At 34.3% G+C, this 11,551-nt stretch overlaps 1 protein-coding gene across 2 annotated transcripts; it reads left to right on the plus strand.

The window, feature by feature from the left end:
- The first annotated feature begins 2,412 nt into the window (after positions 1–2,412).
- LOC111408000 (protein MAINTENANCE OF MERISTEMS-like) lies at positions 2,413–6,829 on the plus strand. 2 transcript variants are annotated; one of them, XM_023037738.1, is made up of 7 exons: positions 2,413–2,566; positions 3,744–4,352; positions 4,594–4,734; positions 5,087–5,218; positions 5,374–5,619; positions 5,745–5,840; positions 5,953–6,824. In XM_023037738.1, the coding sequence occupies exons 1-7, from the start codon at positions 2,513–2,515 to the stop codon at positions 6,235–6,237; spliced, it is 1,563 nt and encodes a 520-aa protein (XP_022893506.1). In that variant the 5' UTR covers positions 2,413–2,512; the 3' UTR covers positions 6,238–6,824. The 2 variants fall into 2 exon arrangements, with proteins under 2 accessions (XP_022893506.1, XP_022893507.1); XM_023037739.1 differs by lacking the exon at positions 5,745–5,840 and having other exon boundaries at positions 5,953–6,829.
- The last annotated feature ends 4,722 nt before the right edge of the window (positions 6,830–11,551 follow it).

Here is an 11,551-nt window from a genome sequence, read left to right on the forward strand (position 1 = left end):
CCACATGGATAACTATCTGAGTGTCAATGGTTAATATGTAACGTTTAGTAGTGAAATTGGTCCTTTGATTTGAGGTCATCATGGTACCTTATATGAGGACAGTCATACTTTGACGGTGTTAGATGTTGCTCTGCAAAGGGCCACTAATACGACATCGTTCGAGTACGTCAAAAATCCTATGAATGTTGTGATTGACCAATAAAGGATTCGTCACTTTTAGATAGTAGGAGATTATGATCTACGTTTCATTTAATTAAGTCGATAACGAAATCCTTGGTCAAGGTGTACTCATAAGTCGAAAAGGAGTTTTCAATTTATATTGACTTAATAGTGAAGTGAAAGATATGAACGATATTCGGGATTGACACAATTTCATATCTTGTAATTGATCAGATCATATTGATGAAGGGATTATAGTTTCACGGTAAACGAACGAGTTTAGTTTTGTCATACCACATGACATTCCTCGTTACATGCATTGCCTTGACACATTGCTAGATGTCAATCTGGGATGGCAAGTGTGAATTGTTGATAAATTAAAAGGGTGTTTTAATTTATCAATTTTGATTATATCAAAATAATATTTCACGTCGTTAGGTATCGTGATCGGGAACCTGATGGGTCACACACAAAAGAGAATTGGAATATTGCAATTTGTCAATTAATTAACTTAACAATCGTTGGATAAATTAATTAATTGCGTTGGTTATTTATAGGCCCAAATTAATTAATTGGATTAATTAATTCAGGGACCAAATTTAATTAAATGGATTAACTAAATATTGGACTGGATCAGGTCAGGCCCGTTTGGACTTATATAAATACATGGTTAGGATTTTCAATCCATACGTTTTTCTCATAATTATTCTTGCTAGCACAAGAGGAGAAAACCCTGGTAACTGCAATCTTGTTATCTGTGTGGATCACCGTTGAAGGTTGGACAATTGAACAGCTGTGGGTGGCGAATCAAGATTGCTGGAACGAAAAGAATAGCAAAGAAGTTTGTAGATCTGAAAAATGTACAATCTTTTCACAATTTCTATCTAAATACAAAGAGATTTCCTGTGAGAATCGAAATCTATTTTAATTTTCCTCCGAGCATATTAAGTAGATTTCCAACATAACAATGGTTGAAAAGTCACAAAACTACCCGATCAAATTGAATAGTTGGTTTTGTTTTGTTGGATCCGATCAATCTTGAATTTAGAATCAAACCAATTTGCTTAAAAACGATTTGATTTCAGTTTAAGCACTTTAAAAACTGTGTGATAGCTTCATCGAATCCATTATTCATCATATGACTCAAACGGTTTAACTACTAGGAGTAAAATGAAGCCTAGATTTTTAAAGTTCATAAAATTAACAAATGAAAGAGGAGGAAGATATTCACTTTAGGTTTGGAATACCATCAAGATGTCGTAAATTTTTTGTTTCTTAAGTGAGCTTTGTTAATTGTTATGATTAAACTTAGTATTTATAACTTTAAATTTGCATTAATAATATTAAATTGTAAGATTTATGTTTTGAAAGTTTAATTTTTTAAGTGTTGTATTGAAATTTATTTTTAACCACACATTTCCCGCGATCTATAACTTTTAAATCACACATTCATCAATTTTTATAAAAAATTCTTAAAAAAGCTAAACCAAACAAAGGCTATAAACACAGGTTTAAAACCCACTAAATTGCAAAAGGTGGCTTTGTTTAGTTTTTTTGAACGTGACAAGAATTGATTTGATTTGAAAATTTTTCAAACCATTTTAAATAGTTTGGTTTGAAAATAGAGTAATGCCATTATTCAGTCCTATTGAGGTTGCAACGCCAGTCTAAATGGTGCTAATATGATATTAATTGGTAGGTAGAATTAAACAATTCATTTAATTTCATATTTAATTTAACTCATCATCTAATGTCACATAAATTGGGATTGCAACTCTAATGGAACTTCATAGTATTACTCTTGAAAATAAGTAAAAAAAAAATAAAAATGTTAAAATCAAACTGTGTTACTCACATCCAACTAATAGAGGTGACGAGTCCATTTGTGCGTTGTTAGCCCCGTAATTGGCTTTTGAACGGCAGGGTTGAGTAGTGATCAAACTGAAATTTTTAAGAAAATCAGGTGATTAAGGTCTCGTTTGGTACCTATTTTTGTGAGAATGAGAAAGAAAATGAAAAATATAATCGTTATAGATTCACACAAGAAATAGAAAGTCAAATATGATGACTTGATGTAATGAATAATTGTCATATTTTTCATTTTTGTGATTAAAGAATAGGAATCAAACGGGGGATAAATTGTATGAAAAGAAAATAGAGCGACGCAAATCAACTCTTTTTGGAAAGTTTCTAGCGCTTTTTACCCTTTTGTCCTTAAGCTTCTCATACAAGCTTCAAACCCCACTCTGCCGCACCCCACTGACAAGTCATACTCACGCGTTCTCCCTCGCCCCGGATTCAAATTTTGCACTTCACCCTCAGTTCCATTCAAATTTCTACTTGAGAACTTGAGATGAAGAATCCGAGCAGAAGATCTTCCATTCTTCCCAAGGAGAAAGGGAAAAAGGTATCTTTTTTTCATCAAATTAATGACTAGCCTCAGTCATCTAAAATAGTTAAAGGAGTCAATAAGAAAGACGGAAAGGAAGCAGAATTTTGTTTTTGAATTTTTGTTTTATGAGCCCCCTTCTTAATTTGATTTATTTTCTAGTTAATTATTTTATTTCAATCTTATGGAGGCTAACGTTTATGTGTTTGCATTTCTCTTCGTCCACGTGCTTTATCGCATTTTTGCAGTGTGTGTGCGCTTGTAATTGGATGTGTATATGCTTGTAGAGTAGCATGCGTCTTGTGCGTGGAGAGGTTGTTACCTCCTACTGTATAGAAAAGATCCTTTCTTAGTCATTAGGGGCTTCTGCTGATAGTAAGTATCTCATTTGTTCACTACTCAACTTCGATTTTCTTAGAGGCCACTCTTAGCCCGTGTTTGGTTCATCTAAAGAAGATTATTAAAATTTATGTCAAAGTTAACAATTAATTTTACTCACACCACTTCTTAACCACACATTTCATCAAACTGATTTTTATCTAACCCAAATAGTAGCTTACTTGTGTAGTGGATTAGTTAGATCAGTTTGTCTACTGTAAATTCCTCTTATCCCTTGGATGGATAGGAGAGAGCTTCTCATCTTGTGTATCTAGTGGTGCCAAGGATGGTTGAGCAGTCATGCGATGGATGGTCGGCCAATATCCACTGGATAGTAGACATTCATCCAATAGAACAATAGGAGGGAACTCCTAATCCCATAGACGATTGACTTATCAACAGCCTATAGTTTCACTAATCTCTAACTATTCAAGCTTCAAATGAGTTGGTGATTTATTAGATATGCTAGAAAACAAGTTAGGCAGTTAACTTTGTATATGCATTGATTAAGAGAAGCATGCCTTCTTTTTGTAGTACAATGATGATAAATGTGCAATTATCTTGTATATATGTGGGGAGGGTTGATAATATTCTATATCTTGCTGTTATTAGGGAGAGAGTAAGGCATGCATCAAACCATAAGCAATATGTGGTACACTCGTCCATCTAATATCACTAGAGTATTCATGTGGCAGGAGGGCTGAGAAAAGGGTTTGCATTGTGTGCATGCTACTTTGACATATATGAAACTTCTTATGGACTTCACGTGTCAGTTAGCTCATGATTATAAGTTATAACGCACTAATCATGCATGCAGGTCTTTAGTACGAGATTTTCCTTGCCATCATTTGTCAAGCATGTAAATAAGTTGACAGAGTCTCAAAAAGAAGCATTAAATAGGATTGGTTTCGGCTATTTGCTTCTGATTCCAAATCAATTGCTGTGCAAAAACATACTAGTGGAATTGATGGATAAATGGAATCCCAAGAAGTGCACATTCACACTTCCTCCTGGGGAGATCACAATAACTCTTTTAGATGTTGCGTTGATTCTTGGGCTTCCTGTGACGGGTAATCCTGTGATTTTAAGAGAAGATGTACCATTTTCAGATTTAGAGAGAGAATATGGTGCTGTCTTATGGAACAGAAAAATAACGGTAGCAGCACTTGAAGAGCGACTCAAGTGTTATGGGGAGGCAGACGAAGAAGATTTTACAAGGACGTTTTTGTTATTCACGTTTGGAACTTTACTTTTCCCGAATTCAAATGGAAAGGTTGATTCCCGCTTTCTTTCTCTTCTCCAAGACCTTAGTAAAGTGAGTCGATTTGCCTGGGGAGCAGCTGTTCTCGAAGATCTATTTAATTGGTTGTGCAAAAGAAAAGAAAAGAATGTTCAGTACATAGGAGGCTGTCTTATTTTACTTCAAGTAAGTACCCTAAATGTTAAAAAAAGGTCCATTTAGTTAATTTATCTTCAGCTTTGGAGTATTTTAAACATCTTTTCTTGGTTAATGAACTAACCTAGAAAGTGTGGATGTTGTAATTTGCATCCTTGTTTGTGCAAAAAATGTTATTGTTATTAAAGTACCTTTGCTCAATTACTAGGTGTATTGATTATGTGATCTCTCAAATTCAGAATTTAACCTTTCTGTGTTAATGGGGGAATAGATATGGTTGTACGAGCATGTCCACAATGCTCGCCCAAAATCGTTGGATAATACACTGAGATTTCCCCGCATCTGCCGGTGGGGAAATAGTAGGTCTCATCTTGGACATTGTTTGAAGGTTAAAGAGCTGGATGCTAATCAGGTATGTAAAAGGTTAATTGTTGTAGAGTTGTTCACCAATTCACACAATGTTAAAGACGTTTTGCTTTGGTCTTCAGAAAATGGAAATTGTAATTTTTTGTTTTTAAATTTTGCTGCATAAATATTTATTGATGAGGGTAAGGATTATGTTTATTTTTGACATGTCAAACCTTCAACTACAGTATTGATTTTGTATTTGGATGGATAGTATCTTGAAACTACTATCTGTGGAGACATGGCAGGATCATAGTTTATTCACGTGCCATTGATATCTTACTCTTATTGTTAAGCTTGTTAATACTGCATGTAGATGCTGTAGAAGATTGACATTTTTAACGGTTAAATTTTATCAGATAACTTGGAAACTTGAATTGACTGCGGAGGAGTCAGAAATTGAAATAATCAAAGAGCTTTTTGCAGCACAAAGTGAACGAATTGCACATCATGTGGATCAAAGCTGTTCTCCTGGTGATTCACTTAGTAGTGTGAGTAGTTTTTGTCTTGGAACATAATGTAGCTACTCGTTGTTGTGAGGCCTTTTAGTTGATGATTTTTATTTCAGAACAACTTTGGCATAACCTTACATCTTAACTTATCAAGGGACCAAATATCTTTAGATGCAAATTACTTCTTTTAACAGGGCAGTGACATGGTGATCAATTATGGAAGTTCTGAACAAAAGGCAATTAGCAACAGTGAATCTGAGGTAGAGATAGTTGGAGAAGTTTGTGAGCCCAAGGAAAGGTTTTCTAATCAATTATCAATAGTTTCGACAGATCATATTGAATCCCCGTCTACTTCTTGTCATGTCCTAAATGATCGAAAAGAGCAGATAGAGCATTCTCATACATTACCAAGCAATTTTACATCCATCATAGTCAGTGATGTGAGTTTGTTATCTCCTTTCATGTTACTTGTTCTTCTCTTTGCTTTTGTTTATTTATTTGAATTTCTGTGTCTTTTCCTTTCACTTAGGACCTCAAAACTGTGCTTTAATCTTTATTGGCGCAGGACGATGAGGATGATTTAGAAGAAAGAAACAGAAGTCTGGAGATAGAGCATTCTCGTACATTACCAAGCAATTTTACATTTATATTAGTCAGTGATGTGAGTTCGTTTTCTCCTTTCATGTTTCTTGTTCTGCTTTATTCATTTATTTGTGTGTCTTTCCCTTTTTACTCAGGACCTCAAAACTGTGCTTTAATCTTTATTGGTGTAGGATGATGAGGACGATTTAGAAGAAAGAAACAGAAGTCTGGGAAAGCAGAATGTAGAACTAAAGGAAGAGATCTGTAATCTGAAGAAAGAGATTGAATTTCTCAGTAATAAGCTTGAATGTAGTTCAATGGTTGAAGATCAGAATGTTAAACTGAGAAAGGAAGTGGAAAACTTGAGACACGAGAACAAAGTCTTAACATCATCAACTCAAAAGCTTGTTGCCCGACTTGAAAGTATTGTCTTTGAAGACCATGGGGTGGGGATTGGAGATCAGATTATTGAGTAGTGAAGCTACAAAACTAGAAACAGTGTATGTTCATATAATTTAGTAGAATGAAGAAAACCACAGGTGACACAAAATTAATAGTGTCGGACTTTTAGAACCTGTTAGAAGCTGAAGTAGAAGCCCGATAATGTAGTGGCAAAGTGTACAGCATGTAGTCAAGTTTCACCCAGTGATATGAAACAATTCTTATATTCAATATCAAGTTGAAGTAGTTAACAGAAGCAAATATATTAGCGGTTATCTGTGTAAAATATAAATAAATTACTCATTTTAATTGTTTTGACGTATGGCTTTCCTGGATAGTTTGGAGTGAATTGGTCCTTGAAGCATGGCTTCAGAAAGGGCCTTTTTTTGGCTTGTTGCATGTGGTCACTAAAGTACCAGCGATGTTAATTGGCTTTTGCCAACCATTGGTGTGGCTTTAGGGCTGCCTACAGGTTGGTTTATATGCTGAAATTTGGGAACAGTCATCTGTAATCTTGATAGATATTGATATCTGATTTCTTATTTATTTAATTAACCAAAGACGTTCAATTTAAATTACCTACGTATTTGATTTTGTCAATGAGTTGATGCTTAAGGATTTCTATTATCTCAATGGATGTGCTATAGAAGTTGGACTGTGATGTTGGTTCTTTCCTTTCAGATTTTAGAGTACCGAATGTATAAGTTATTTCTGTGATTCACCTTCCAGTTTATATATGCATACGAAAAGCTGCAGTAGTGTGTAAACATTGCAGGTTATTATTCCCAGCGACTTAAAGAATCTTGCGATTCTGCTTTTTCTGAATAATTTTCCTCCACTGGGAGTTCCTTAATTTTGCAGCTCCTCTTTGTTGCCACTCCAACTTATGCTATATATAAATTGTTCTGAACTTCGAAAAGAATGTTGCTTGCCCTATCAAAAAGGATAGTGAAAAGAAATGTATGGCTGTTCCTGAACCTAGAGCATCCAACTCTTTTTAGTTGCCATTCTTATTTATTATTTCTGTAATCATCGCTAAATGGTAAGTTACTGATTCTTCAGACATATTTGTAGGTCGGTCATCTTGAAGAACATCAGGATCAGCTTTCTGCAGCCGAAACAAGCATAATGACAGGTACATCTATCATATATACCAACTCTAAGATGGAGGAGTTGCCTCTTGGTTAGTTATGACTCACTCATAAATTGAATGAAGCTTCCTCTGCAAATACTCTACATAATCCTTGCTAAGGTCAGTGGTACAAGTTCACTTTCAACAACGTGCCTTGTACCTGTGACAAGCTATACATCTACGTAAAAAATGGGAGTCGAACTAATCCTTGATTACATGGGGTAGGTGTGCTGATGCTCAAGTTAGAAGCAAGAATGATCTGAAAAATGACGATGGAGTTGTATGAAATTTGCTCTCAATCTTTGCCCGGAGTTCGGGTAGTTATTTATCACTTATCCGTGAGAGACATCAGTTTTCTCCATGTTGAGCAAGTCAGGTTTCTAATGGATGATTCATGGCCACTTGTCAGTCTCAATTAATGACTGGTTGGGAGTGGATGTAACTTCCACCTGGTAAGTCATTTGGCTTATTGAATGTTGTGAACTGTAATGGATTTCAAGCGAAGGAATACTTTTGTACCAGTTTTACACTCTTTTTAACGTATCTATATCGACTGAGTATAACTTAGTCCTTGCAGGTCACGAGGTAGCAAGCGTAACAAGGGATTGAGTCAAGAGTAAGAGAATTTTAGGGGTGTTCTTTTTGTGTTTCAATTTTGTGTTTTGAATTTTGAATTCATTTTGAGTTTTGTGTTTTGAGTGTTTGTTTTGAAATTGTTGAAAATGCGTTTTTTTTGTTAGTTTCTCAAATTTTGAGAATCATCACACCACCACCTCAAAAAAAAAAAAAAAAAAAAAAAAAAAAAAAAATTAATTTCTAATTTTTTTTGAAATTTTGAGAATCATCACACCACCTCCTCAAAAAAATAAAAAAATAATAATAAATAAATAAAAAAAAGTGTTTCCCGCGTTTTCAAAAATTTCAAGTTTTACACTGAAAACGTCCAAAACGATAAAAAAGTAGTTTTGTGTTTTCTTCACAAAATTTTTTTTCGTTTTCGAAAATACGTTTTCGAAAACGGGAAAGAGAACAGATTTTCACTGTTTTGAAAAATCGAAAACAAAAAATGATCCGAAAATGGTAAAGAGAACAGGGCCTTAATCTTCCTATTTTTGTTTCAAAACTTAATACAGAAATAAAAATAAAAATAATTCTATTAGACAAGCCTGTCTTTTGGCACAAGTCTCAATAAAGTAACCCTATTTCTAGGCCTCCACTTTTAATGTGATGGTGATGCACAACACCGTACAAATTGATTTTAGACATAATTTTAAGTAGTTATAACAGACAACTACTAAATCAACGGCTAGATTGCCTTATTACAGCTCTCTGGGCCCAATCATTTATTAGTCGCACTTTCCATGGGTCTCTAGATACAATGATAAAAGTTTTGACTGAAGCTAAAGTGATCAAATGGGTTGACAGAAGGTGTGATCGATCTCCACATTTTGCGATTGGGTTTCGCATGAATTAACAAATGCCGATCTTCTCATGTGCGTTAGATCATCTTCTATGTCAACTTTTACATTAGCGTAGCAAAACCCAAAAGTTTTACACAAGGGTTGATGGGGTCTAAGTTTCCAAGAGAATCGAAAAAATATTAAGAATATGTGAAATCGGATAAGATTTGCACATTATTTCAATAGAGTTATTGGTTTCAAATGAACTAATAATAGGCTCCACAATCAATATTTAATTATGATAATGAGAGAATTTGTGCTAAATATAAATTGAATTTGCAAAAGTAATTGATCTAACATGTTAAAATTTTGCTTCATTTTGGGTACTAGAATTGAGAATCGAAGGATTCTTGGTTATAGTATTTAGAACTGTTAAAAGATTAATCCTAACCAAATTGAATTGATTGGATTGGTCAAATTCAAATGAAGATACAGATTACAGTAAAAATTATATGTAAGATTATTTTATTAGAGAATGTCAAGTTTCATTACTTGAATCCAATCTCAATTTTGATTGGAAAAGAAAATTTTCCATCACTGAAGATTTTTGAAACTTGAGCGTCATATAGCTTGTCTCAGTGAGGAAATGAATTCAAGATCCTGATTAATAATTTGTTCATTAGGATCCATATATTCAGTCAAACGCATTCATAAAATTAAATATAATTAAAATGAAATACCTGATGAATTTTTTGTTCAACACTGTTTAAGGTTCAAATTAATAAGAAAAAAGCTGAAGATCCCGAGATTTCAAACTAATAAAAAAAAAAAAAAGCTGGAGATCCCGGGATAAAATCCCGAGATCCAGTCTAGGGTCGAGGTGTTAATAAGAAAAAAGCTGAAGATCCCGGGATTTCAAATTAATAAAAAAAAAGTTGGAGATCCCGAGATAAATCCGGGGATCCAGTCCAAGGCCGAGGTGCCCAATGTAAATGGGGTGGGCCCCGCATGTGTGAAGATCCAGGGTCGAGGTGCTACCACCTCGACCCTAGAATGGAACGCCTCGGCCCTCGATGTAAAAGGAGTGGGGCCCGCATGTGTGAAGATCCAGGTACCAGGGTCGAGGTGGCATGTGTGAAGATCCAGGGTCGAGGTGCTGCCACCTCGACCTTGGAACGGAACCCTGATGCATCACTCGATTAATAATTCAATTTGATTGCCACCACCTCGACCCTGGAATGGAACCCCACACCTTGACCCTGGAAGGGAGCATCACTCAATTAATAATTCAATTTGACTGCCACCACCTCGACCCTCGAATGGAACCCGGATTTTCTGAAGCATCACTCAATTAATAATTCAATTTGACTCGTGGCAGTACTTGTTAGCTCAAAAGTCATTGTCTCATAAATGACATGTTCTGTCCTGAAAAATGAAAGAAACCAACAACAATGCTGCACAACTTTAAGTCTTAATAAATTCAACATTTTTTCTTTTCCACAAATTAATTAGTTATTATTTTCCATTTATATAGATAAGTTAGCATTTTAGTAGATATCAACAACAACAAAAAGTTAAAGTAAACAAAGCCCTTGTTTGAGTCACATTATATTCCTAAAAATGTAATTTTGAATAGTATATTGATGAAAAATGTATGGTTAAAAAATAAAAAAAGTTTTAGATTTACGTATAATATTATTTTACTAATGAATGTGTGGTTGAAATAATGTTAAATCACTGTTTAAGAATGTATTTTTTTTTTGGGAAAAAATGTGGCTCAAACATAGTCAAAATAATCGATAATCCAAAGAGTCATATATAAATATAATCAAAACAGTAGATATCCATAGATTTATGAGGACATTGAAAGTATAAGGCCCCGTTTGTGAGGAATTTTGAGAATTGATTTTTTGATCGTTAGAAGAAAAGTGGGGTTCACCTGTGAGAGAAGAAGTCAAAAATTACGATTGAAATAGTGAAATAACGGTCAAAAAATGAATTTTTTGAAATAAAAAATTCATCCCAAACAGGCTGTAAAGCATCTCATTCTCATATGATGTACCGAACGTCCTACTATTCACTTAGAAGATGATATTACGGCACACTGCAACACAATAATCCCCTAATGAGAATAATTATTTTGGCTAAATTTCAAAGAAATGCGTATAAAAATTAAATTCAAACAATAGTGTTACATATAATGGATTCAAGTCCTGCTACATGTTAATAATAAATTAGGTTTATACATAATGGAACTTGTTTAACAGAATGGAATGGTTCAATGAATATATACTTTGAGCAACCAGTGTAAAGGTTGATCTTGCCAAAGATGATGCCACTGAGAGAGATAAGAGGGATTGGCGGTCCGATATAGACCTAATCCCCCAGAGCAGGTGGCCCGATAGGCAATCACCTCATGAGATTGCCGCCTCATCACCTAATCAACAACATGCACATTGCCTTCAAAATTCGAAGACGAAGTCTTTGTAGTAGATATCATAATACTTTCTCCATTCCATAAAAATATGTTTACTTTCCTTTTTCATTTGTCATAAATTATAGGTTACTTTTTCGTTGATAGTGTAATCAATTTCTTAGTTATCGAACATAATCCTATTTAATGTGCCTTGTTAGTTACTCTTATTTAAATCATTATTTAATGTGAGGATATATTAGAAAAAAAATGTAAGTAAAATTTATAATTGTACGCCGAATCTCGGCAGGGAGATGCTTCTCAAGCAACGACATGTTCGATAGCTCGATAGATTAATTAATATGCAATGAGTTTCAAATTCCTTTATATTGTTTTAGAATAAC

The sequence above is a fragment of the Olea europaea genome, chromosome 13 (genome assembly GCF_002742605.1).
Source record: "Olea europaea var. sylvestris chromosome 13, O_europaea_v1, whole genome shotgun sequence".
In the NCBI taxonomy this organism is placed as follows: domain Eukaryota; kingdom Viridiplantae; phylum Streptophyta; class Magnoliopsida; order Lamiales; family Oleaceae; genus Olea; species Olea europaea.

Coding starts and splice junctions, on each gene's coding strand:
- LOC111408000 (XM_023037738.1), top strand. CDS start 2,513: ATGAAGAATCCGAGCAGAAGATCTTCCATTCTTCCCAAGGAGAAAGGG. Junction 4,353..4,593: donor GCTGTCTTATTTTACTTCAA/GTAAGTACCCTA, acceptor ATGGGGGAATAG/ATATGGTTGTACGAGCATGT. Junction 5,620..5,744: donor CATCCATCATAGTCAGTGAT/GTGAGTTTGTTA, acceptor TTATTGGCGCAG/GACGATGAGGATGATTTAGA.